Raw genomic sequence first — 20,931 nt, forward strand, 5'->3', positions numbered from 1 at the left:
GGACTGATCAACTCTTGTTTAAAAATGTTGTTTCTTTATTACTTAAATTACTCATTGGCTATTAAATGTCAGGAAAGAGTTAAAAAGCCTGTGCGGAATTTCATAGAGCCCAAGTTGACATGTTCAATTAGTTTGATTTGTCTAAATAACTGTCCAATGATCCCCACCTTTAAAAACTGGAACCAGTGCACTCCAGTTTTCCTGATAAATTACATAAGTGACGGATCAATTTGTAAAATTGCCGTCATTCATTTTCTGCGAATCAAACGTTTAATTAATTTCCTCAATCAAGTCAGCACTTGTTGGCAGCACTTGAGTTTGCAGTGAGGCAATTTGCGTGTCGTTCGGCAACAACATCAGTTCAGTAGTGTTGAGTAAGAGGTGGTTGGAAAAACAACAGGACGGAGAGAGTGGAAAACTACAGCCTTTGAGAAGAGGAGGGATGTGAGAGTCGGCCGTAAACTTTCGCCCATCAAAGCTTTTTCCTTCCAACAGCCCTGTGGCCACTAATTAGCCCCGTTAATCGGTTCCACTGCCCTCCTTTCACCACTCAGTCACTTGTCATCCTCTGCTGTCACGACCCCACTCATCTGGCTGCGGCCCGCATGGCCTCTGTCTCATCATGCCCTCGCAACCCCACCCTCCCCTCCTCCGACACACTCACACACAAACACAAACACACACACACACACACACACACACACACACACACACACACACACACACACACACACACACACACACACACACAGTGAGTGTTGTAATGGCATACCAGGGAGCTGTAAATACTTCAGGGAGTTATCTTCACTGAATGCAGGCAGGAACTGGGGGATCTCTCCCAGGCCGACACAGCTGTTTGTTTACAGACATTACACTGTGCACAGAGCTGGTGCACGGGTGGTTGGGCCCAGCTCCCAAATGTATACAGAGTGCGCACCATTTTCCCCAGGTTTTAATAAATAATATATGGGGCATTTATTCTTACAATAACAGAAAAAGGCCTTAATTAACATCAATGTTTGGAAAGTTTAACATCTCAGCGAGCGTGTGTTGAAATACCAAGAAATAAACAGATTTAATACTTTCTGGGTAAATAAAAACAGAATATGTGTCACTCTGGTTCCAAACCTTGTTCTCAAACTCGGGCTGGATAGGGACCTGCAGGCTGTCTGTGACCCCCTCGCCGTTTTCCCTGACATAGTAGACCAGCAGCCGGCTGAGGGGCGCCATGCTGTGACTGACCGGGAAACGCAGGTAAGTCACACAGCTGTCCACCTCGGCCTGGGAGGAGGAGCCCGCGACACCTGGCAGAGAGATGCGAGGTTAAAGGAAGGTGACCAAAAATCCAGAGAATAAAAGCCAGCGAAAAAAGATACTGTTAAATTTGTCACACTGGGATAAGATCCATGTGCTTACTGGAGGCAGAAGGGGGAAGGTCGGTGGTGTGAATGTTTTTATCGAAGGTGACGGTGGCTCTTTTCCCTCGGTGAGAGGCGGTCAGGTTGGCCGGCTGTTGGCCCGACACGATGATGTTCCCCCTGGACGCCACCTCGTAGTGCAGGGTGAAGTTACAGGGACACGTGGACTTGAGAGCCACTTCTGCCACTTGGCCGATCTTCACACACAGAAAATATACAACTGTGCTGTAACGACACTGATGGCACTGGGATGTAACAACGATGCAAAACACACTACACTCGGAGGACAACACTTACCTTGAGGGAGGTGCTGGGGCTCTGGATCTGGATGTGACACCTGCTGGGAGAGTACCAGCTGCTGATGGACAGGTAGCTGGGCAGGTACTGGTCTCCTACTGTCTTTCCATCAATAGATGTTACCTTGGTCTAGGGCAAGAAAAGAAAAAAAAATTGTCACTCTTCATAATATTTACTTAAAACGGCCATCTCACTTCACCCTGTGGAAATGACATAAATCTAAAGACCGCTGACCTCTAGCCAGACATACTGGGCGGCAGTGGGGATGGACGGGATCTCAAAGGTGGCCTGGCCATCCTTGGAGATCAGTTCACTGGTGTAGATGTTGTCCTTGGGGGTCAGCTCTGCCTTAACACGCACCCTCACCCCATCGGCTGGGCTTCCATCAGGGAAGGTAACCTCGATCTATTACGAGCGGACAAGACAAATAGACAATCAATAATGACGAGATTGATCGTTATCTGTCAGGTGATCGTTATCTGTCAGGTGATAATAAAGTGAGTTAAAGCGGTTCTCGCCGTCTCACCTTCCCTTTGTAAGGCAGACCGGGCTTGAACTGTTTACGTGTGTCCTTCGAGTACTTGATGTCGATGAGCTGCTTGTGGACGGGCGTGGAATCGTCGAACGTGGTTTGCCTGCTGCCGTCTACGCTGGTCACCGACGCCCAGATGCTCACCGTGCCCCTGAAGTGATCGGCTACATCCAGGGGCATCATGTCCTTAACGCACAGGCTGAAGTTTGCAGAGCCGTTCATCTGAGAAAAGCACAGGATGCACATATTTAGAATTTATAGAACATAGTTATAGCACCAATCATCGATAAATAGCTAAAGTCAAAACCAGATCACAAATAAATAGGAGCATTAAGATATCATTGATTAAATGAATAAACAGACCTCCATATTTTTTATCACAGGATGGCCCATCTCGTGACGGTAGTAGCCCACTCCATTCACTGTCATATTCACCGTCATCTTCCCCGTCACTGGCTTCCCAAAGGTGTACCTGTACAACATGGACATGTCAGACTGCTACAGCTACAGGACAGCCAAGGTCAGTGAACCAGGAAACGGGTGTGAAAAAAAAAAAAGCACGATGAATATAAAAAACAGAGCTGCAGGTAACATCATTTGATGGTTGGTCAGCAAAACAAAAGTCCCCCCTTGTGAAATGCTGTTAGAGAACATCTGTGCGATATGTTCTCTGATGAATGTTAAGTGACTTACCTGGCCCTGACGGTCGCCTGCTCGCATGAGTTCAGGTCACGGATGTAACGTGGTGGATCGATCATCAACTCAAACTTGGGCATCACTGTGAACAATGCAGCAGAAGATTACTTTACAGGTACATCACCAACTTTCATGCTACCTGCATTTGTGAATGTATAAAATTGTAGTAAATCCAACCGTTTTATACAACAGTAACATAGTAAAACATAGATAATTAGCATATTACTTATAGGTGTTCAAAACACAACTGTGGCTGACTGAAAGCCCCCACAGAGCTAAAAAAACAACACGTGCAGCCTCTCACCATATTTCTGCACTTCAAACGACTTGTTATAGGTGTGGCCCTGCACCTCCACAAAGATAAACCACTCTCCAAACACAGGCTGGTCAGACAGAGGGAAACTGGTGTTCACAACCCCTACAGCAGAGAGAAAATAGAAGAGAAACATGTTATTAACAGTATACACTCCTGATTTGACAATTAAAGTGCTGTTGAATTATGCAAGATGCCCATGTTACTGTGTGGTTACAGTCCAAAATATCCCAAAGAGAAATCTACAATGAAATATGGACATAGGAGCTCAACTATGAAGTAGAAGATGTGTCCTACCACAACAGACAGAATTCAGACTCTTCCACTGAACCATCCTGGATCCTCTTGGATCCTGAAACATCGAATTGGGAGACAAAAACATTGTTCAGTTTTTACATTAAGGTGCTGAACTATAGTAGGCCTAGCGATCATTGACCTGTACTTGACACCGGAGACTTAGCTCCTGTCTCCGACCAGCGATATAATAATATTAGAGTGTTTTCTCGTGTGAGAAATACGCTGACGGTAAGAAAGTAGTCAACAACATCATCTATGTGAACCGCAACCTGTTATTCAACCCCACAGACGTCTCACAATTTGAGAAGAGAGACGTTGAATTAGCAAGGTCAGCAAGTGCACAAGAGGGGGAGAGAGAAGAGGAGTATCTGTTGGTGTTGTTTATCCTTGCACTGTTCCATAGAGCACCCTGTTATCTAGGTGAGCTGCCTTGACTTATGCTCTGTAATCTCCAACTAGTCTGGGAACTCAAATTGCCACTGTCCCCTCCCGGACACGGCTCAGCCAACCCTGGGTGGTCCCTGCCAGCCTCCACTCACCAAAACATACGCCTCAATCTGCAAAAACAGGAGAGAGAGAGAGAGAGAGAGAGCGAGAGAGAGACAAGCACAAGATGTTATGAATTGGATTTGAAAAAAAAATAAAAATCTTTAAAGTCCAGAGAGGATCCTCTGCTTCACCTCCCCACTCATTCCTTATCCAACAATCATCCATCTGTGAAAGTGAGCGCTGCCCTTTACCAGCAGCAGAACCTTTATAGCTTCAAACATCAATAAACCATCTGTCCGCACAGTTGCACAGTATATTTGGAGCCATTGCTAACATTCCAGGAGAAATCTCTCTCCCTGAGCTTCTGTAAATAGGTGACTGTACATTTCTCGCTCGCGCTCAGAGAGTGCGAAGTTTCTCCGCATGATTCCACCGATTAGGGACGGAGAAGTTAGACTGTGTTGTTAAACGATAACAGATTCAGAAGAGCTACATAATTATAGATTTGGCCACAAATACAAATCATTTTTTGTGGAATTATTTTTTTAAATTCTACCCACATTCATCCAGATTGATGAGTAATGTGTGCAGTGGTTTTTGAGGCATGTTCTACTTTTATTTGCACGGCATAATCGTCCATTTACCTTGTCATTTACTGGCCTCAGGTCGGGGGTGACTGTGTAGATGTTGATCAGCACTAAAGGCACAAAAAGAACACAATGTTTACATCAGCTCAACACTTTGATGCATTTGAACCAGATCAAACGCAGATTGTGTTAATCTTAATCTTAAATCTTAATCTTAATCTTAATCTTAATCTTAAAACAATTGGTGCAAAGTTATGTCCCAACCAAGACACTGCATAATATTTACAGTAACACAAAATCACAGTGCTTATTATATCCGCCAATATAAACACAAACTATTGAACTGATTACCACAAAACTTGTTGGTCGAAAGTGATATGGGTCAAGGAAGAAGATCAGGATTTTTTCTTTAACATTGTAAGAAAGGGCGTTTTAGTCATTGTCACTGATTTCTTAAAGAGTGATTCATGGGTCTTAATTTAAAATATCTGTCCTGTTTAGGGGACTGATATTAATCAGAATTTACAATTTGGTGCAGCGTGGATGCTGTGACTGTCTCATTGACACTTTTATTGTATCATATTAAGTAGTAAATATAGGAAATATGACTGAGTTGAATCAGCTTTTGGAGCCATAACAATGTGACCAAGCGATTTCAAATGTAATAAATAAGCTGTTAAAAAGAGGTAAATTGGATGTAAATGTTGTAAAATGTAAGTCCTTAAACTGCTGTTTGGTTTAATTTCCTGCTCGCTTTCTGTGGGATTATATTTAGATACAAATGTAATTGTGCTCCATGACCGGCTTTCGAAAAATACTGATGGACTGTGGCATTGTGGGTATGAGTGGGCATGGATGTGGAGAATGGATGTGCAGTTGTAAAGTAAAATGTTTGTTTTCCTGTAGTTTTCACAGTGTCAGCCAGAGGTAAGACAGAAAGACTGTAATAAAAAAGCGCAGCCACTATTTCATCTGACCTGTGTCACGGATTTCCACCAACCGATCCTCAATTCTCTGTGTTTCTACTGACTATCTAGTAGATGCATTATGTGGGAACCTTTATGTTTGGGTTTGTAGACAGGCTTGTCGGTCTGGATGAAGACAGTCGTGCCCTTGCTCTCCACCGTGACGGTGGTGTAGTTGTGGAAGATGTAGCCGCCCTCGGTGAGGTGACGGTTTCCCCATACCTTCAGGTGGGCCTGGCCTCTGAGCCCATAGGGAACCTGGTGGCACATTCACACACATGAGTGCAAACAGAGGAAGGAGCGAGACGGGATTTACCAGAACCTAGTTAGGTCAGTGGGGGAAAGGATTGAAGTGTTTATTCTCGATGTTTGCATTCTATCAGAAATGATTCCACCTGACTTGAGATTTTAAGATTTTGTTCAAGGGAACACAAGCTACAGAACAACAAGAGAACAGCATTTAATCACCAGAGGAAGATGCCAAGCTATAACACTGCTCACTCCACATGACTTTATTTCATGAGAATGAGGGTGGAGGTTACAGGGAGGGGAGAACAGGCAGGGGGGAGAGAGAGCAAGGGGGAGAGGAGGAGGGAGGCAGAGGGGAAGAATCGAGTCGTGCATACTAGATTATCTATTCCAGCCTTCGGGAGCGGCGGACCATACATGCACGTCAACAGCTGTTGCATATTATACTGAGGCTGTTACCTTACTCCCAATGAATGAGCTGAGACAGATGTTGCATTACATATAATGTTAGTGTTGATTTGCATGTTGCCTGAGCAATGTGCACACAGCGCTGCGAGAGGTTCTCACTACTGTGCAGCTGTCACCGCTAAACATCCCCGAGAGCAGCAGCGTGCACGTGATGTAGGACACTGCTCAGGAAGCACATGTAAACCAAGTGGCAGGAGCTGACTCACCTTTAGTTTGACAGTGCCTTTGTCTGAAAGAGAAACAATGAGATTCCTTAATGAGGGATATTTTGCCACATGAATATACGTCTCAATTCTCCCCTATCACCAGTATGATGCTATAAATATTTGCCTGGAGGTTCTCGTCCTGGCTGAGCATGACATCCAGCTGCAGCCCATCTCCATGCCACTCTAAGGCAGAGCTAGCACCATGTATTAATGGTGCTGTCAAACAAATCCCACCCTGTATACACTAAGCGGTTGGTGGGACGAGCTATAACTGAAGCCTCAAATCATAGATTATGTGAATGAGAACTCAGGCTGGTCAGGAGCACACGGCAGGGGAAGACATTGCGTGTGTTCCTCATATGTGTGTGCCTGCGTACCTGCCTGTGTGATCTCAACTTCCTTCTGAATAAATCACACAAAGCACGTATCTCAACGCTCGACCTGTCAGTGCAAGTTTTCTCTTTCAAAAGTATAACGCGCTGTGGCTTCAGAGTTTGTTCTCACCGAGCACTGAGCCGTGGCCGTGAGCCACCGTCTGGCCCTTCACCGACAGCTGCACCTGGACGCGGGTTTCGGCCTTTGCATTGAAGATGGTGACGCTCACACTCTCCTCCACGCCGGCTCGGAACACAGAGGGTGCAGCAACCAAATAACCCCTGGAACAAGAAGGCGAGGTGGAGAGAGGAGGATGGAGACAGCAAACAAAGGAGGGAAGGAGAGAAGAGGATATGAGGGTGAACAGAGGAGGAGAAACAAAAGGAGAGGTCAGTGGTCAGAGAAGGACATTTGACAGGAAGAGGGTAAACATATGATGGATGTGGATTTTGGGGTTTTTCCCAGATAGCATACGGATGTGGGCCACTTCGGGCAATGCTGCAGCACTTCAGGCCTTCTTGTTGCCCAGAATTTTATTTTATAAATAGCAAAACTGTCTCACTTGTGGCAAACAGGATGCACGCACACGACAACAGCACATACAAACAGGGACATAGCACATGGATCTGTGTGGGGAGATCAGGTTTAATTGCAACAGTTACCAGGGACACGTTACCTGTCGGCCAATGAGCTTTCTGCCCCGAGTGTTTTCTCTGGGTGGTCCGGCACCTCTGACAGAACCCTCGGTGTCTGTTTTTTTGAAAACTAACGACTGAGATTCCACACAGTCGCTCTGACATTTAATTGAGGGAAGGAGCCTGTCCTTGAGGTCACGGTGCAAAGGTCATTCTTTGATGATTATGAAAAAAAGAAAAGTCTGGGGGAAAAAGGCCCACTTTAAGTTTTATTTGGGGGAAAGAAGAAGATGCCATCTGGCACAGAGCAGCATGTAGCTCAGGTACCAGAGGTAGAAAAATAGGAGCTCTTGTTGGGGATAGCGCTCCACAACCAGCTTAATGGAGAAGATGATAAAAGTGATCATCATTCAGGTACTTCTATTATTTGTGAGCATGAATTGATTTGACTATAGTAAAAACCAAATCTGTTATGCCACCCACATGTTGCAGGCGTACCTGAACCAATCTAACTCTAAGCACCTCTGTGTTTGATCAAACCACTTCACTTCTTTAAGGCAAACAGGCCCCGCTCACCCGCTGAAGAACTTAACCGAAGATCACACAAATTAGGAGTGAGCAAAAGCCTCGAGCACAAACCCAATTGCATGCCTGAAAGATCAGGTGGTTGGCATTACAGCAGTGCTGCATTACAGCCAGAGGCAACTGCAGTTCCTGAGAGGGAGAGAAAGAGAGTCAGGAGAAAATCCCCCTGGAAAATAAGGCTTCGGGAAAAAAAAAAAGGGGGAAGATAATACGAGGAAATTGACTCTGTGCGTTTGATCTACAGTGGGTTTAACCAGCGCTCGGATGGGTCCGGATCAGGTGGTGGAGACCATGCTTATTTCAGTCACATGGCCCTGATGTGCTCAAGTTCTCATTGTTTTTGCCCAACTTTTGTCCTCAGCTGAGAGCCGCTGCTCGCTGCCTGAGAAGGATTTATGTTCTCCTTTGTAGGTGAAGTCCTTAACAGTCAGCTCTTTGCTCTTTTTTTTTTAAGTTAGGTCACATGGTTTTATGTTGTTAGCCCTTTGGCCAAAATTCTCCATTAAGCTGAGAGTTGGTTAATACATGTCAACAATGTGAGCTCTCTTTTGTAGATCAAGCATTTGTGAGTAAATTGGTATTTTGGGGGTTTATTTCCTACATTGAGCTGCATTCTTCACCTCCTTTACCCCCTTGGGCAACCTGGAAGAACTCTTTACAAATCTCACTATTAGCAACACAACTCTCAAGGTCAGAATTAAAACAACAGCTGCACATATGGCATGGGAGAAACTAAACTAAATCTTTTTTAAATCTGGTTTATATAATGGGCCACTGACACAACCCGTTCATTTTGGGATGTAAGAATATCTTTATAGTCCTTATTATTTGACATTAAAGGGTTCAATAACACCTTAAATTCTGTTAAAGAAGGAATATTGACTGATCACTAGTCCAAAAACATGTGTGACTGCTTAATAATCTGCTCAGTAGTTCAATAACATGTTATTGGCCTGATAGGTCTAAAAAAACACATGCCGGACAATGTGTTGTGATAGTACAATGTCATTACGTGCAATGGCATTAAACTCCTCACAGGACAACGTGACAGACAGGGGCATGTGTTTGTATGCAGTAAATATCCCAGATCCGCTACAAAGAAGCTCCCTGCACAGATAATCGGGTTTCTGTGGCCACAGGTCAGATAATGAGAGAAATCAAACTGTATTTTCCTGCAGGTTTGCACCAGTGCAGCCGCAGTGAACAGCAGAGACATGGAGTAGTTACAGTACAGCAGCAAAGCAACTGCAGGACATGCGACACACTTGGCTTATACTTACTGTCTTTCTTGTGCACAGCCGGGGCTCACGTTGCACAGGAACAAGGTCCAGCAGAGACTCAAGGCTGTCAGAGACGAGCGCAACATGTCGTGGCCTCAGTGTGACCGAGATCCTGCGGGAACGAGGGGCTCCCGGTCCTCCGCTCTCCTGGAAGGAGGCTGGGTCTAAATGGGAGTTTGAACAGCACCGTGTGCGTCCGCAACTCTCTCACGTCTACGTCTCCATTGAGGTTTTGGGTGTAGGTGTGCAGCAAGAGAGAGAGAGAGAGAGAGAGTTTCAGAGTCCCGGAACCAAAGATCTGCTTTTTGCAGTCATCGCCAAAAAAACTAAATCAAACTTCCAAGTTAAAACTTTTGAGTGTTATTTTTTTCTAGAGCCCAGAGTACACAGGCAGTCCTCTCCCATGTGCCTTCTTCACCCGCCCCGGTTCCGTTCTCTCATATTTCAGCATTACAAATAGAGTAAAAGCGTCCTCCCACTGCAGCGCGCCAAAGAAAAGACTGTATCACAGTAAAGAAAAGTTGGACATGTCCGATCCTTCCTGCGGATCTCTCTCGATCCTCTGCTTCCTGCAGCAGCAGCAGCAGCGAGTCAGCAGACGATCAGCTGCAGGCTGCGATTCATTCTCTTCAATGCCTCCTCTCTCTGCACAGGGAGCATGACTAACCCCAGTGTAGGAGGCACAAGACCCTGCAGCTCCTCACAAGTTTACCTGCACATGTCACATACTCTCTGGTTCTCCGCTGCCATCTCTGAAACAATGAGCCAGCAGCTGCAGCCGGCTCCTCCTGCACTGGAAAACAACCTCAACGTCCGCTGCTAGAAGTGCAACACCACACAAACACTGTTTCTGAGCAGGATTATATCTGATTTAGCCTCTTGTTCCTCCACTGGTCGCATCACGCCCGTAATGCGGACAGACATCTGCTGCCCCCAAGTGGCGAATACGCTATGGTGCAGGGAAACGAGTTCAAATTACAGTGGAAAAAAGCGTTTTCTTTATCATAACAATTTATTGACATAACTCTGAGGTACAACGTATTAAGAGTGAATAAAGGCAGATGCACAGCAGTTTGCAGTATATTAACTGAAATACTGAATAAACACAGTAACATGATAAAAAACAATTCACATCTTTCGGGGCCCTAAGTGCTTTACGAGGATACAAAAAACTAAAAACATTTACAAACAAGTGAGAACTTATTTTTCTGACTGATGCCACTCTGTAAGAATATGGCAAATCCATGGCTCAATCAGAATCCTGTCAATAATTTTAGTCTTGGACATATATAATCTGGGGAATTTCATTGGTAAAACATATCAACATTAGGTGTCCTGGAGAGGAGCACCAAGAATGAAAATCAACCAAAGGAAAAGAGTAAAATATGGAGCACCAAATTGTGATGTTTTTTTCATCTGTTGCACACAATTGACAAATTTATTTGCACTTCTAACTACGTCAGTTTCCCTCAAGCGGCCACTGCGATTGAAAGAACTCTGTTTCAACTTTGAATATCTGCTAAGAACAAACTTTTAAAGGCTATACAAGCAACATACCCCTTTGTTTTTGTAAGTTTAATCCAATTAGAACTTATCTTTGCAGACAAATTGTATCTTGTGTGCATAAGATGCAAAACAACACAATCAGGACTTTAGGGGCTCCATAATAAAATACAAAATGTTTAAATCTTTCCTAGCATTGCGTTTGACATTTTTCAAGATTTAACAAGGAAAAACACATGATGAAAAATCTACACATCTGAGTGTCTGAAATTTGGTTCAGCTTGATTTCATTTAAGGGGACTGTTTGACCTTAGTGGAGAAATGCACCATTCTTGTTGACCCCCCCCCCCTTTGTCTTAAGCACAACCATCAATGATACTCCTGACAGTGAGGTCTCTCTGTTTCTCAGCCACTATGTTGTGATATCGTTTACAGTGCAGTTTCCCTTGTTCCGGCTCATTGAAAGCAGTCTTGGAGAAAACCACTTGGTCGTCCTGGGTAACCTCCACCCCGTAAGACAGGCAGAGCTGGACTGTGAGCGACTTGTCTAAGAACAAGAGCTGAGCTAGTCTGTGGAGAGGAAAGCGACAGTTGCGGCTGCTGTAGCCATGGCTGAATATGTGCAGCAGATCTCTACGACTTGTCACCAGGTGCCGGTGGAGCGCACAGCTCTGCAGGAAGTTCAACCTCTGGGCCAATCTGAGCAGGCGCACCGGGTTTCGCTCCAGATAAGCCCGGTTGATAGACAGAGCGAGTCTGATGGCGGGGGTGCTGCGGAGCGGTTCAGGTAGCTCCATAATGTGACGCACGGCACGAGATAAACCTAGCAGACAGGAAAAGAGAAAATGATCAGTAAGTACGGCAAACATGGCTTCTGCAAGACACAAGAGGAGCAATTAATAATAATTGCATTTTTATTAAATGCCTGAACAAACATTTAAATATACCAATGCAAAAAACCCTGTTAAGCATTTAACTTTGCATATAACTTACCCAAGTTGTAGAGAAGACCAAGAGCTTGAAACTCCTCCTGGTTCGGATGCTGTTCTGTTCCTGCTTTGTAGCAATCCAGCAACCAGCTTAGATTCTCCTGTAAGTGTGTGTCGTTGATACGTGGGTCGTAGAGACGCAGCGGCTCACCACAAAGACGGTAAGAGGCATAGACGAGGAAACGCACCATTCGCTCTAAAATTAACACACAGTCCGAACCAGAGACCCGCTGGATGATCATGTCCTGCTTCACACCACGCAGCCGATCAAAAACAAAGCCGTACACCTAAAAGATGAAAATGATTTAAGATAAGAAATGGATCTATGATTGTCATTTCAATATTGCAATATAAAATAAACTACAGGGAAAATCAACTGTACAGATTTTTGATTTCAGGACATTTTACCACACATTCAGAGTTCTACCAATTTCCCTCAAACATATTTTGCAGATTACAACACAGGGAAAGATTGGATGACACATAGCCCATTGTGAGTTTTATGTGTTAAAACATCTCCACTAGGTTCATGATGTTTTGGCAGAGGCTTACATCAAACTGTTATGGAAAACTGCCTGTAAAAATCAATCTTCATTGAATTTTCAACTGTTAGAAAAGGTTTGTAAATGATGGCAAACTTTTGGACACAATGTAAACAATTTAATCAATATCGGTGACGATACTAAACTGATGTGTAAATACTACTAGCCTCAGTCCATGGATGCAGATTGGTGGAAGCAGCGATGTCATCGATAAGGTAACAAACAGTTTTCAGCAACACAGCAGGTGGACGGAGGTCAGTGGGGGTTGTTGCGTCTTTCCCAGCTGCTGGTCTGGAATACTCCTTGACAGCGCGAGAGGGGTCTCCACAGGGCGGACGGTATGTTTCTGTACCTGCTAAAATCTCGAAACGGTGCAGGCAGTTCTGTGCCTCACGAACCTGTAGCTCATGAGCAGGGCACATGGTGTGGCAGGTGCCCCTGGGCGCCGCCTCTTTCCCCTGCGGCTCATGTCTCTCGCCCCCCTCCTCCTGTCTCAGCCAGGCTTTGTCCGGGCCTCGCCGTTGCTCCTGGTTCCTCGGCCTCCACTCTCCTCCTGTCGGTGCATCCCTCCTCTGGGAGTGAGAGCTGTTTGAGGAGGTTAAGAAGTAGATGAATATGTGATTGAACAACGCACAGATCTACATTATGAAAGGGAAGACCACCAGCTTATCTTATGTTGTCCTCATCAAACCTTGGGTCTTTCCGTGTTAACCATCACAGATCTCACTGAAAGTTGTCATGCTTGTTTGGTCAATTTCATGTGTCTCTGATCATAATTAAGGGAAATATGCTAACAAAGTGTGTGTGTGTGGGGGGGGGGAGGCTGTTACATAGAGAAATGGCCCTCATATTGTTTAAAGCTCCACATTTGTCTTACCAGCATGTTAAACAATAACTTTATTATGAGTGATTTAACTGAATGTTGAATTAGAAAAGAAAAATAGTTCCAATGTTAGCTATGTCATCAAGATCTTTGGATTTTGAGTTGCTCCTGAGTTTTCTCTCACTCATCTGAAGTGTCACCATATCACTAGTTGTGTACAAGGTGGTTGAACAACGGATAGTGATCAGTGTATGGTCAAAAACACAGAAACCATCTATGCACCCCTTTGTTATGGTTTCCAGGATAGTGGGATACTCAAACATGTAAGCATAACAGTGATGAGTCTGTTCAGGACAGTTTATAACTCTAAACCCCTTAAAAGGACATTCTTTTAATAGTTAATTTCAATTGCTCTTAAAAACATGAGATTCTAAGTTAACATCCCTGTGGAGTTGAGCTAAAACAGCTAATTATAAGTCTGTCGTGCTTGGTTAGTAGCTTCTTCATTGGCAGCCGTTAGCATTACATGTAACGTGTAGTATGTGGAGGTGTATAGAGATGCTAACCACCTAGCTACCGTTCATGTCCAACCATTAGCCAGCACCGACAGTTAGCTAGCTAGCTAACAAAGACAGAAAACACGTGTATACCGCTTCCTCCAAATCACGCTACGCAGGTTGCAGTACGCCAACTGCCACCGTGTGAGATAACTACTGACATAGAGGAGTATTTTCTACTTAAAGTCCAGTTAACGCAAGGTAAACTTATGTTTGTACTCACAAGCGACGAGGCGCTCTCCTGCGGTTCATTGGTCCTTCAGGCAGGTCGTCACTTTCTTGCGTTGTCCAATAATAAGGAGTCCGTGTTGTTTTGATGCGACGTCATATCCGGAACTGTTTATCAACCAGCCCTTTATAAGGAAATGAAGCAGCAAAGATCCAGGGACTTGTTTGTTGTTGTAGATTCGTGCAGTCAGGCCTCAACATGTCTGTGCATGAAGTGGAAGTTAACCTGAGAAGCTAAACTTGAACGAGGACATCCAGAGGAGGACACAGAGACGGCTCACCCTCAAAGTAAAAGTTCAGGAGGCCGGAGGTTTGATTTGATTAATGAGTAATGAGTGACCCTTACTGAGGGGCGGCTCCTGGTACAGTCGATATAGGCGGTTGCCTATGCCCCCCCCCCCCCCAGACCCCCTGAACACCTCCACATTGACCAATCTTAATAAAATTCTAAACTAAATTAAATATAAAAAATATTAAATTAAATAAAATATTAAAATTTAAATTAAAAAACAATTAAAAATTTGGAGAGAGAAGGGATTGAACCCACGACCTTCTTATTGAAGACAGCCGCTCTACCGACTAGGCCACACCGCCTGCTGATTCCCATGCCAAACTAATCGCCAGCTGTAAAGCCATTTACAGTTTATAAGTAGGGTCTTATCAAAAAGTCATTTCAAGTAAAGTTTAAGGCATAGCATGAGAGATGGATGGAGTTTATCTGCTAATAGTCCAATAAAACCAAGCAGCAGTCTACTGCGCACCTTTCATTATTTAATTTTTATATATAAAAATATTAACAATTTTTTTACTCTGCCGTTTTGCTGCTGATGATTGAAAAATTAGAATACGAATTTTACATCAAACCTGTTACCGGAGGTTTTATTCTGAAAAGCCCTCATCGGACGTCTGAGCCAATTTTTTTTATTTTTCAGTGCTCTGTCAGTCTCTCCAAATGAGCGAAAAGCCCAGGGGCCGCGACAAATTTTGAAAATGGAGCCATCCTCCCTGCAGCTCAGCTAGAGATTCGACCCCCCCCTCACACACACACGGTCCATCCTCTGGAGTGTGAGGGGTTGTGTGGAAGGCCGCAGAGCGCATCTCCCCCCGAAGCGTGGTAGAGGAACGCTTGTGGATACATGGAAAAAACTCAGGTAAGAGGTCGCACTCATCCCATGTGTGATCGATCAGTGCGACAGTTTGTTGAGACATGACGTGTAGTGGACCTCATCATTCGCGGAGTGGATTTTTTTATTTCTGGTTTATATTGTTTTCTATTTACTAACAATGTTTTATCTATACACAGTATCAGTCATTGTTTTGCACTTCATATTTACATTTACAAATTCATAATACAGCACACAAAAACATTTGACAGTACTCAATGTCACAAATGTCACAAAGGGAATTGGGGTTATCAAAGTGCATTTGTTATGTATCCCATGCTGTGTGGCATCTGTCACTGTTTGGGGCAGTAGAGCTCGTGGGCTCTTGCAGGACCGAGCTGCTCCTCCTCCACTGCCTGCTGGACGAGGATACTATGGCGACAGGCTGATGAAGACAGCTCCAGCAGCTCTGAAAATGCACTGGATAAAAAAGGATGCAACAGCAATGTGTGAGTACAGGTGTTATCCAACCTTAGGCTCTACAGAGTAATTGGCAGTAAATGTACTTATTTTCCAGTCAAAAAATACAATATTTAAACTTTTTTAATGGACAGTCAAAACAAAGCCCTTATAGCATACATGTATGTAACTGAGTGTTTATATTCTAATACCCATATATCTGTGTGTATTATTGGCTCAAGGGCGGCCTCCCTTAGAGGTAGTAGCTAAATGCCCCTGCCAGTTTATGAGACGGCCCCAGGGTTAATTTCACAGTGCAGCCCTGTGTAAAGATTGTATGTAATACTGTGTTGGTCCACTAAATGAACACATGTGCACTGTGAGTCCCAGAAATGTTAACCACATATCATAAGAAGTGTTATGAGTGGTTCGCTGATATGTTTGAATAAAGGCATGTTACACTTTCTCAGTTAGCTTATGAGAGACGGGCCAGGAGGTGCTCGGTGGCAGTTGCCTATTACAAGCAAACTGCAACCAGTACATTTTCTATTCCTGATAAGATAATAAATGGCGGCATAATGTTCTTCATTACCATAGCAGAGCAAGGAATTGTTAGAACCAGCCAGTTAAAGCAAAGTGATGCTCAGTCACACAAACAGTGAAATCCTCTGTGACCTAACAAAAGAGCTATGAATCAAAACACTAACAAGGGAGGCCATGTGTATACAGCGTCCTCTATATATGCATACCCTGAAAGCTGCTGGCTGATGTCTTTTGATGTCATTTTGATGTTCCTGAGGCACTCAAGAGAGGTGCTGTTGTCCTTATAATCTCCCTCTGTACAGCCCAGCAACAGCTGCTCACTCTCCTTCAGGCAAACCTCAGCTTTATCTATAATGGGTAGATTCAGGACAAAAGGATTATCATAACATTTAGAATACGTTCATAACACATCACATATTTATTGTTACTCACACTGGTTAGGTCACATGGAATAATACTAATAAAGAAGATAAATTTCAATCAGCACATGAATTAAATTGTCAGAATGCAGAAGCGCACTGTTTACAAGTGAAAAAAAATATCTAAACATTACGGTGACCGATAGGACACCATTTTCTGTGGTGACAATAGCAAAGGGTATTTAACACAACATTTTTGTAGTGTATTGTATTTTGGGGTTTGTGCCCCTTTCAGCTGTTTTAAGAGAACATGACTAGGTTGAAAAAATTTGCTACATTAATATACACCAATTCATTTACCAATGTTAAAATAATCTGACTCCAATGTGTTGGTAATTTGTTTGTGCTATTAACAATGTGTTTTTTTGTAACTACAGCTTTTAACTTTTTAATCTTTTAAACAACGTCACTACAACCTAGAAATTCCCTTCGGTCTCCATCAATGTAGAAGTTCTTGACAGGCAGCTCATGTCTGGTGGCGTCAACAGCGGTTGCAAAAGAGTTGTAGTGCTCTGTGAACTGCTGAGCAGCTTCTGCCACAGGAGTCAGTGCAGCAATCTGTGATGGAAAGTGATAACATTAGAAGGATGAGAAACCTACATCCGTAGAGTTTATACACAAACACTGATCTTTACATTAAAAAAAACTATACACACTATAACAACAATTCACCCGCTGTTTATTATCAATCAGCAAAGTCGTGACCCAAGAAGCATCAATATGAGTATGACAATGTAGCAAAGTGTCTCCAGCAATAAATACAGTTATAGTATTAAGACACGCTGCCGTAAAGACGGACTAATTTATACTACAAGCAAAATCATGATTTATAGCAACAAGACACTTCTGAAGTAGGTTCCAAATTCAGCTATGATGAGTATAATGAATGTTGCTGGTTGACAAAAAAATGACACTCTTTATGTCTTTCATTACAACTCACAATATAGTTTAATGTAACACCATGAAAAAGTCAGTGCAGTACGAAGGAAAATGTTTCTTGACCTGCAAATCCAGCAACTCATTCATCAGCCTGTTCTTCTCTGCGAGCAGGTACTGGCGCTTCTTCTCATGGACGTCTTTATGCAGCGCCTCATCTTCCTCCATTATCTGCAGGATCTTTGCCTCTGCCTCAGCCTTGAGTTTTGCAGTATTGCTCTCCATCTTTAAGTCAAACATCAAAGAGACAGAAGCAGATCAGTCACAGCATGGGACACTTGGCAAGATCTTTATTCCCCGTGGAACAGTGGTCTTACTTAAAATGTCATTGCACACTGACTTAAACAGATACGCTGAAAAACGGATTCACCTTAGCTGTGAGGTATGCCAGTCGTAACGTTTGCAACTCAATGTCCCTCTTCTCCTCTTCTGGGTGTCTCTCGGGTTCTGCTGCTTTTTCCATCACTGTTTTCTCTTTGATAAGAGAGACATTTGAAAGAAAACTGATTGGATTGTCCCATTTTTAATTGAAATTTAAAGGGTTTAAATGTGTTTACCTTTAATGACTGAAATATCAAACTCTGGTCGAAAGCAGGGTCCAGCTGAGAAAGTAGACTGTAGAATACTTTCCCCGAGTAGCGACGGTTCCGTTTCCCGTGACATGATGGCTATAAAACAGATGAATCAATATGCAAATGTTATCTATATCATAAAGGTAATCTCATAGTCCCAAAACTAAGAGGAAACATGTCGTCAGAAAAGAACTATGCACTTCTTAACGAATCATATAATACACCTTTACACATACAAAAGACATTCTTTAAACCAGTTGATGTGCTTTAAAATGAAAATTCTCAGGATCTGTTATAAAATGTGTGTATACAAATTCATAATTATTAGCACTTACATGTTGCAAGAGCCTGTGGGGCCATGGAGCGCCTTGGTGACACACCCAGCTTTGGTCTGACACCACTTGGTTTAGGTGAGATAGGCCTCATTGGCCCGGCCATAGACTCGTTGGTCAGCGAGTTACTCTGTCAATGGTTAGGAGATTTTTTAATAATATAAAGATGTGTATCATCAAAGGTACGACAGCGCCAAACTTAGAGGGATGCTTCACTTGATCTGCATATTAAAAGGTCATACAGACAAAAAAAATAAAGAGTAGCAAATACCTTCGAAAGTGATGACTTTTCTGCAGACTGCATATATCGAGACTTGACTATCGTTCCACTTGCTAAAGTTTGATGAAGAAATTTGGACAATTACAGACAAAAAGAAACAGCATTAAAATTGATAAAGCTCTGTTATGATACATTGAGTAAATAGGTCTCATGTGAGCTAGAAACGCTCACATAATGGAAATAAAAACATATTTTCAAAACCCACTGTTTGTTTTTTTATGTTGGAGGGGGAGAGTAACCAAAATGTTCCTGTGTCACAGTTCTGTAATCCTACAGTACATCACAATACCAGATCAGAGACGTGTATCGTGGTTTTTAGCACAGTTCCTTTGCATCCGAAGCACATTTAAAACAAATCTGAGGCAAAGTTACAACGTAGAGCAATTGAAACATCATAATTAACACAGTTCAAGCTGATTTTATTTACGAGTGTCACTATGAAGTCGTTTTTGAAGAGGAGTCGTGGAGAGATTTAAGAAATCCTGGGGTGTGTGTCATATCTGAAAGGTGGCAGCATTATCACAACTTATTCAACTAATCGACAATCTCAGAAAACCAATGAGGTTAAAACACATACTTACTCTTCACACTTTTCCTCGCGTTCCCGCTGCTGTTGGTTTTATTCGCATTGCTCCCACTTTTCGAGCTGGAACAGAAACAAAACGGTCGCACTGTTAGAAAACGAGCCGACCGAATGCTAAGCTAATATGTTAGCATCGCTTCCTGTAAACTATACTTCTCAAAAAGAACTGTTGCTTTGACAGGCTACATGTTCACCAGTTATAAAAGGGGACTTAACTGCTAATTAAAAACAGTACAACCTATCGTTTTAACAAAAATGACACAGCCTTGCTGACGTTTCTCTATATGAACTTCTCCTAAAGTGAAACTGACCACACATCTACAAGGCACTCGCTTTAAAGAAGGATACATCAAATGACTACCTTAAAGCGTCGGTGCTTTTTAAAGCACTTGGTGCTATTGTTGCTCTTCTCGACGCCATAATGTTTTGGAGCAGAGTTCGGTGGAGAGAAGGAAACTTGTCCTGAAGCTACATCTTCACGAGAAGCGCTTCTTTCTGCTGCTGAGAGACAAACACAGGACGGAGTGGTTTGAGAAAGACCCGCCTGTACGCCAGTTTAGTCAACCCCCAGAAACAAACAGTGATGCAATTGTTCCATAGATTGTTCCGCTCTTCTTCTTCGTCTTCTCTGCGCTTGTGTGGCCGCCTGCAAATGTTATAAGTGAATGCTGACATCTAGTGTACTGGAGTGTGTACTGTCACATTCATACATTAAGTTATACAATACCATCAAATGATAAATGATGAATACTATTATTTCCCATACAACTTTAAATCAAGTTCCAGTCTGCTGAACTGATTATTTATTAATGAAAAGCAGCAGTTTGAATACATCACGTACTGTATTATCTGATCAGTCTCAGTAGGGATATACGGTAAAGAGATTGCATTTATATAGAGAATCTCTAATCTTGAGGAGCATTCAAAGTGCTTTTCAGTACAGTTTGCCAGTTCATCCATCAGCATCTTGCCCAAGGTCACTTTGTCATGCAGAGGGTAAAAACTGAGATCGTACTGCCAACCTTCCCATCAGCCAGAGCCGCCCCTAATCTAGGAAATGTGGATGGATGGATGAATGTTTGGATGGTCGGTCGATATATATCTATATATATAGATATATATAGATAGATAGATAGATAGATATATAGATAGATAGATAGATAGATGGATGGATAGATAGATAGATAGATAGATAGATAGATAGATATATAGATAGATAGATAGATAGATAGATAGATAGATAGATAGATAGATAAATAGATAGTCGATTAGATTTAAGCTTCACATGTCATCTCTTCTCCTGCAGTTATGTATTCTTAATCATCCAAGTTGTAAACAAAGTAAAAGAAACGCATGTGGGGGCTCTATGAAAGAACAGCTGTCGGAATGTGTTTACAGTTCATGTGACATTTTACTGCATGTTTGAAAATGAAATGTCAGAGAAAGAATGCAACATTTCCTCTGCCTTGACATCAGGTGATGTGGAAACCTACAGTTGTTCAAGTAACCACTAGATGGGTGTAAGAGTCTGCAGGATCAGACCAGTCCTCACCAGTGAGGCGTTGGAAAGCTGTGTAAACACTGATCAGGTAACTAGACCATCACAGTATTAACAGTGATGACTGACTGCTATGTATTACATGAAGGCGATACTGTGCCCTGTCCATCCA

The 20,931-nt window shown here is 43.0% G+C and overlaps 3 protein-coding genes across 3 annotated transcripts in view; all 3 read right to left on the reverse strand.

The window, feature by feature from the left end:
* Positions 1–9,965, reverse strand: part of cpamd8 (C3 and PZP like alpha-2-macroglobulin domain containing 8) — a 42,977-nt gene extending 33,012 nt beyond the window's left edge. Inside the window, exons 1-15 of the mRNA XM_062396144.1 lie at positions 9,393–9,965; positions 7,022–7,173; positions 6,518–6,540; positions 5,687–5,852; positions 4,687–4,739; positions 4,093–4,110; positions 3,554–3,608; positions 3,248–3,361; positions 2,941–3,025; positions 2,611–2,719; positions 2,242–2,469; positions 1,950–2,120; positions 1,716–1,844; positions 1,417–1,615; positions 1,129–1,304 (exon numbers count right to left, since the gene is read on the reverse strand). Coding sequence (XP_062252128.1) covers positions 1,129–1,304; positions 1,417–1,615; positions 1,716–1,844; positions 1,950–2,120; positions 2,242–2,469; positions 2,611–2,719; positions 2,941–3,025; positions 3,248–3,361; positions 3,554–3,608; positions 4,093–4,110; positions 4,687–4,739; positions 5,687–5,852; positions 6,518–6,540; positions 7,022–7,173; positions 9,393–9,478 — 1,764 coding nt within the window. The 5' untranslated portion in view covers positions 9,479–9,965. The remainder of the gene's footprint in view (positions 1–1,128; positions 1,305–1,416; positions 1,616–1,715; positions 1,845–1,949; positions 2,121–2,241; positions 2,470–2,610; positions 2,720–2,940; positions 3,026–3,247; positions 3,362–3,553; positions 3,609–4,092; positions 4,111–4,686; positions 4,740–5,686; positions 5,853–6,517; positions 6,541–7,021; positions 7,174–9,392) is intronic.
* A 419-nt stretch (positions 9,966–10,384) lies between these two features.
* On the reverse strand, positions 10,385–14,114 carry sac3d1 (SAC3 domain containing 1). The gene is made up of 4 exons (XM_062396254.1): positions 14,030–14,114; positions 12,594–13,011; positions 11,889–12,171; positions 10,385–11,718 (listed from the first exon to the last, which is right to left on the reverse strand). Exons 1-4 carry the CDS (start codon positions 14,056–14,058, stop codon positions 11,252–11,254), a joined length of 1,197 nt encoding a protein of 398 aa, XP_062252238.1. The 5' UTR covers positions 14,059–14,114; the 3' UTR covers positions 10,385–11,251.
* Positions 14,115–15,264: 1,150 nt separating this feature from the next.
* Positions 15,265–19,865, reverse strand: haus8 (HAUS augmin like complex subunit 8). The gene is made up of 10 exons (XM_062396365.1): positions 19,623–19,865; positions 19,260–19,324; positions 18,670–18,731; positions 18,402–18,528; positions 18,052–18,162; positions 17,865–17,968; positions 17,561–17,719; positions 16,975–17,116; positions 16,346–16,487; positions 15,265–15,617 (listed from the first exon to the last, which is right to left on the reverse strand). Exons 1-10 carry the CDS (start codon positions 19,679–19,681, stop codon positions 15,491–15,493), a joined length of 1,098 nt encoding a protein of 365 aa, XP_062252349.1. The 5' UTR covers positions 19,682–19,865; the 3' UTR covers positions 15,265–15,490.
* Between the last annotated feature and the right edge of the window lie 1,066 nt (positions 19,866–20,931).

The sequence above is a fragment of the Platichthys flesus genome, chromosome 9 (assembly GCF_949316205.1).
Source record: "Platichthys flesus chromosome 9, fPlaFle2.1, whole genome shotgun sequence".
NCBI classification, from domain to species: domain Eukaryota; kingdom Metazoa; phylum Chordata; class Actinopteri; order Pleuronectiformes; family Pleuronectidae; genus Platichthys; species Platichthys flesus.

What these genes read in the sequence shown, in the direction of transcription:
- sac3d1 (XM_062396254.1), bottom strand. Translation starts at nt 14,058, where the DNA reads ATGAACCGCAGGAGAGCGCCTCGTCGCTT. An exon ending in ATCTGCATCCATGGACTGAG is followed by an intron (nt 12,172 to 12,593) that starts GCTAGTAGTATT and finishes TTCATCTTTTAG; the next exon opens with GTGTACGGCTTTGTTTTTGA. An exon ending in TGGTCTTCTCTACAACTTGG is followed by an intron (nt 11,719 to 11,888) that starts GTAAGTTATATG and finishes CCTGTCTGCTAG; the next exon opens with GTTTATCTCGTGCCGTGCGT.
- haus8 (XM_062396365.1), bottom strand. Translation starts at nt 19,681, where the DNA reads ATGGCGTCGAGAAGAGCAACAATAGCACCAAGTGCTTTAAAAAGCACC. An exon ending in CGCGAGGAAAAGTGTGAAGA is followed by an intron (nt 18,732 to 19,259) that starts GTAAGTATGTGT and finishes ATCAAACTTTAG; the next exon opens with CAAGTGGAACGATAGTCAAG. An exon ending in TGATATTTCAGTCATTAAAG is followed by an intron (nt 17,969 to 18,051) that starts GTAAACACATTT and finishes CTCTTATCAAAG; the next exon opens with AGAAAACAGTGATGGAAAAA.